We start from the raw sequence: 5,765 nt of genomic DNA, 5'->3' as shown, positions 1-5,765 counted from the left end.
GTCTAATTACTGTAAGTACTAACAGACTGGGGAACCATTCTAAATGTCTAATGTGCCTTGAAACCATTTTTTTTTCCCAGGTTAATTACATTTCTCCCTAAAGTCACTATAGATATGCCCCTTAGGTTTTATACTGGAAGATTAAAGAAAAAAGTAAAGATGATTACCTCATTGGCCAGCTCCAGTAATACAGGGGCAGCTGCATTTTTCATCACCCCATTCAGGTACCTAGACAAGAGAAAGCCAAGTAATTCTGCAGTGGCAAGAAAATACCAGTTTAGACATGCCAGTATCCCTCGTGAACCTCATTCATTTGGGGGAAAATACCCCAGTACAGAGTATTTAATTGGAAATCTTATAAGAAAAAAATGATTTAACAATCACTAACTCTCCAGGGTTGTCTCCTATTCATCTGCAAAATGTATCAATCTCAATTAAGTAAAAACCACAATAAATCAAAAAATTAAAAAAATTTTGCTTAATGACATACAAACAAATAGTATCTGTACTCTGGAAAGATGCATCACAGACAAATAAACCTTTATTATTCACAGTAAAGATCTGGGGTTCCACATGACCTTCAACTATGATGGCTCACTGTATATTTTATTCAAATCCTTTCTATGCACAAAAACATCAATTCTCAAATTTAATCCAGATTTTAACAACTGGGCAGTAGTTTAACTACTAAAGGCTTACTTTAGTTAACTCAGAGTCTAACAATCTAATGAATATTCTAAAGAAAAAAAATTAAATATTTAGGACAATAAAGGGTGATAGAAAGTCATTATCCTATCAGTGGCAAAGGCTTAATGTTTCTGGTTAAGGGTATTAGACTGGTATGGATTCATGGCGGTGTTTCTCATCATTGCTTCGTAAGAATACTGCCTTCCTCACTTTCTGTTACTTTCACTGTTTGATGTGTACATTTTAATAATGCCTAAAACCTGGCAGGAGTTGGTAGGAAGAAGCTATATTACTGGAAGCCACTTCATGCTTTGCAGCTATGTGGAAAAGAACAACAGTTACCAATATTTGAATCTGCTCGTTTATCCTATCTGTATTAGTATAGCTTATCATTACTGACATCATTAGAAGGCCACAGCCTTTCTATCGTTATCTATCCATTAGAAGCCACTCTTCTGCTCATTGGTTACAGACATTAAAATTCTTTATCATTTTATCCTTATGTGGAACGGGTGTAACACCTTTACATAAACCTCTTTACAGAGCATTAGAGGGCTTTTTGTTTGCGAGTTATTCTGAAGCTTATTAAGGAATGAAGGAAATGATAAAAGTTTTTTGCTGTAAACGATTTCAATTCTACACAAAAATAAAAAAATAAATTCACAAAGCAAGATATCTTATGTATATTTAAACTTCAAAAATTTATAAGAGAAACAAAAAAGGAGACACCATAAACAAAATATCCAACCAGGAAGGTTTACTTGAGATTAATGTTCTAAACCATGCATCCAGCTGATCAAACAGCAAAGCTACAGCTGACAATGGAGTAATTTTCTGTCATATAATTCTAATGCTACTGGCAACTCCATAATGGACTAACAGGTCTCACAGACTGATGACAATACTATTCTGAAAAGCTTGCTGATCTTTCTTGTAATTTGCCTTCGTGTTTGCCTAAATTTAAGACTTGTAAGTCTCAGCAGAGCAGCAGAAACTACTCCACTCAGCTGTACTTCTACTTGCTCCCAACAGGGGACACTGGAAACGACTACATGCAAAAACTGATAGTTTCTGACCTAGGAAAGCAATGGGAGCACAATAATCTGCTCGTATGTCAGTGGGAATATGAAAGAGCATACTGCACAGACTGGGGTTTACAGCGGTAAAATGGATGCTACAGAAGAGTAAGTGAGAAGACATGTTTGCCATGTTTATGCTTGAAGCATTTCAAACTGGCTTCTGACTCAAGTAGTCTGCCCCTGTAGCTTACGAAACATACTACACAGTAAATCTACTAAAACAGGATTGAGATGAGTTTTCTAACTATTAACCAGAACACCTCTGATGTTAAAACATGTGCATTTTATTTGGCCATGTTAATACATTTGCAATATGAAATACCCAGAAATAGCATAAAGAATGATTTTCCCTTCCACCACCATATAGCCTCATACATAATGCATTAGTTATGTACTGCTATCATACTTCAGACACTGCACAAGGGGACAGGAGACCAAATCCTCCTACCTGATGTGAGCCAAACTTAATCATTCCAATGTTCTTCCTAAACAGCACAGAAGTGTAATATGATCCAGTACATATTTTTACAGTACGGAAGAAGAAAATCATAACCCCGGAACAGCACAATTCACGCTAGATATTCTATACCAGTGTCTGCTATAACGAAGCTCTGCTTGGGCTTTAAATATATGATTCTGTGGAAGCATATCTAATTCTCATAAATGAAGGCTTTTTGTTTATGTTCCTGGTTCATACAGATTAGTATTAAGCATAAATATCAGACATCTATAATCACAGTTATTAACTCACTTGCCATACAAGTTCCTCAGATATGTCAGTCTACAAGGTAATATTTTAATTGTGTATCTTTACCAGTTATTGGAATGCCCCAATTATGTCACTGCAGTATTTTTAGTAAAACCTACAGAAGTAACAGACAAACTGTAAGGTGTAGCAAATACAACTTATTAGCTTAAGATGCAAACGATTGTAAAATACTGTAAAATGACAAAGAGGTTTTCATACTCCCTTAACAGCTATTTCTGACACTTCTGTTGATAAAACAGGAGTGATCTAAAAATTAGTGCTTTAACTGGCAATACATGAATATGTAACTTTTTGTAACGTAACACAAATGCTTTAAAAGTACAAGCAACTGTAACAGAACGAGCTCCCTAGCTGTGTTAGTCTTGACACAGAAACCCTATAATTACAAACTATAGGCAATATATAATAAATGCAATCACATACTCTGTAGGAGATACTTGCTTACCCTGACTTAGAGCCAAAGAAGTAAACACTTTCTTAATCAGTGACCAAACACAGAAAAATTTGTGCATTTTCACTGAAAACAATTTTGTGAACTGTTCTGTAATCCTCATCCCAAATTCTTAGTTAATTTTTACAGAAAATCAGCTTCATAAACTTATAGGCTAATTTACTCAATAATTGCCATAACAAATAGTAGTTAGGATAATACTCCTAACTGGGGTGGGGAGGTGATACCTTTGGTAGTAAGTTTCAACAGCTTCAGCAGTATGATGCTTGGCATGTGTTCTTTTGATTTGTTTCTAGAAAAATGAAAAAAACAAAGAGTCTTACAAATGTGTCACAGATCAAATTACAGAAATCATGACTGCCCAGACACGTTCCTTGGCGACACTTTGATATATAAACTGAACCATGGTTTTAGATTCTGTACAGAAATGACATTCAATCTACCTATTGAATTGAACGTCTTCAGACTGTACTGCAATGTACCATATATGTAAAAGCCAGTAAGGTCACAATAATTGAATCTAAATAAGTTTACTGAAGGCTGCAGAGGGCAAAGAAAAACTTGTTCTCTCTTTCAACCTTTATATTAATTTTCCCTCAATTCAATTCCATCTAAGTCTGGTGCACTCTAGTTTTACAATTCAATTGGCATTTTTAACCAGGAAGAACATTGCTTAAAAACAACTTATTTGAAAAACTACAAAAAGTAATTCCATAGAGACTTGCCACTTGACTGACACCTGTCATCTCATGATAAATGACTCCATTTTCTGCCTCTCTTGCCTTCTGCCACTCCGGCAATGGTCATTTATCATCATCTCTGTCAGCAATGGAAAGCAGCACTGACAGTGCAAGTCAGCAAACATTTAGCACATGGAACCACGCAACACAGGGAAATTATTATTGTCAGAATAATAATGGTTTAGCATAATTTATTACAGGTCCACCAAATAAGCAAAGGCTAGATGTTATTAGACAGATGGATGGGTAGGCTTGGCAGCCATCCACTGAGACTCAGGCGGTGCTTGATGTGGAAAAAGGAACATCCTCCAAACCAATCAGAAAGCTGGCAGTTCAATTACAAAGAAATAAAGGGACATTCATCATTCAATTAGGCACCTGTCAACCCTCACAAAGGAGAAAACTTCTAACCTGGTACTCCTGGGAGAAGATGCTCAGCAGAGTGGACTGCGATTGACTGGAACAAATAAAAGAAGGACAAAGTTAATTACTGGAGTGCACTGCAAAGAAACAAAAGAGAAGGGAGCTTCAAAGGTAGGCCTGCTGCCCTGTAATCTAACAGAACATGAAAACAAGTGTGGAAAAGTTGTTCCAGATGAACACCTCAGACAAAGGCTTCCTGCTGCTAGGTCAAGGAGAGAGCTTATGAGGGAGGGGAGGAAAATACAGCAAGAGTTTCAAAGCAAACAAGCATATTGTTTGGGTGATTCCTTTTTCAGCTTCAGAACCCACATAATTCTATCAGGAGCAGGTAGAAGAGCTAAAAAGGAACAGGCAAAAAGGAAAACAAAGCAAAATTTCCATTAACAATTGATGGAGATAAATTCCACCAGCAGTTGGGAACATGCTTGTTCATTGGCAACATATTGAAATTCATTTTGTTAGCAGCAAGGGAAGCTCTTCAGTAGCTGTCTCATATTCAGGTTAAAAACTTCCCCCTCTGTCAGAAGTAGCATATGGGACCACTGGAACATTCCCACTGAAACTGATGTGCTTTGAAAATAGAAACTTTCACAGCAGGAAGCCAAGATTCCCCGGAGTCGGTCATTTCCAAAAGCTGCCATAAGCTTCATTCATCTAAGGCTCCACTCAATGTCAAACACCTGGCAATGAAGCAACCTGGAAAGCATTCTTCCCAAGTGGGAATTTTTCTCTCTGAATTGTTAACATTTAGAAATGGGACAAGATTCCCCCCCCCCCCCCCCCCCCCCCCCCCAAAGGCAATCAATACCATACAACTACTGTTTTCAATTGTCCTCTGTGGATATATCTACCTCATCACATACTGAATACAATTAATTACTCTTGATATATTTTCCTACTACATGCAACTTGAACAAATTATAGTCTCAATAAATCGAGTTTTATGGTACAGCAAAGCATTATGAATAATTAACATTTTTCCTTTCATGAACTTACTTACTAAGGCTAGTACATCTTTGAACATAGGTAGTACAAAGATTCAGCAATGTCTAGTCTTGCTCTTGTCAGATTTATTGCATGTGAATTTTAACATCCATATCACATCATATTTACATTAAATGTAAATGTGCTCTCCATACTCAAATGGTCCTTCTCCTTGCAATTTCCATGCCTCAGAAATAACTAATTTAAGGAAGCCTTACTCCCATTTTCAAGAGGTAAAACTGAGGCACAGAATGACTAAATGGTTTGTTCAGGTTTAAACAGACAGTATGTCTGTCCAGCAGAATATGAAGTGTTACCTCTAAATCAACCAGTTGAAGCATTACGAACAAAGTGACTAGATTAATGCAGTGCTACATAGTTTATTACTACCCGTATCTGTGCTTCCAGCATCTTTGCTGTAATACTGTATTTTGGGCTTGTCTGCCCAGCACAGCATCTGTATAACAGCAGTAAGCTGAGCCTTGATCTCTGGTATTTTACACATGAGAATGTTCGCTCTGAGTATGCACTGCCTGAATATTAAAACTGAAAGAAAATGACAGCAACATAAACTAGTACACAGGTTTATGAAATTAACGGAATACAGAAAAAAGAATTACAATGTAATCAAG

General features: G+C 36.7%; 1 protein-coding gene across 1 annotated transcript in view; it reads right to left on the bottom strand.

Moving 5' to 3' along the window:
- Positions 1 to 4,188, bottom strand: part of LOC104412452 (chromosome unknown open reading frame, human C15orf41) — a gene marked incomplete at its 5' end in the record, with an annotated part of 96,653 nt that extends 92,465 nt beyond the window's left edge. Inside the window, 3 exons of the mRNA XM_010023180.1 lie at positions 168 to 228; positions 3,214 to 3,278; positions 4,138 to 4,188. Coding sequence (XP_010021482.1) covers positions 168 to 228; positions 3,214 to 3,278; positions 4,138 to 4,188 — 177 coding nt within the window. The remainder of the gene's footprint in view (positions 1 to 167; positions 229 to 3,213; positions 3,279 to 4,137) is intronic.
- Between the last annotated feature and the right edge of the window lie 1,577 nt (positions 4,189 to 5,765).

Source organism: Nestor notabilis, unplaced genomic scaffold (genome assembly GCF_000696875.1).
Source record: "Nestor notabilis isolate BGI_N333 unplaced genomic scaffold, ASM69687v1 scaffold12051, whole genome shotgun sequence".
Lineage (NCBI taxonomy): Eukaryota > Metazoa > Chordata > Aves > Psittaciformes > Psittacidae > Nestor > Nestor notabilis.
The sequence above is the reverse complement of the archived record's forward strand: the minus strand, read 5'-3'. Positions and strand labels throughout refer to the sequence as shown.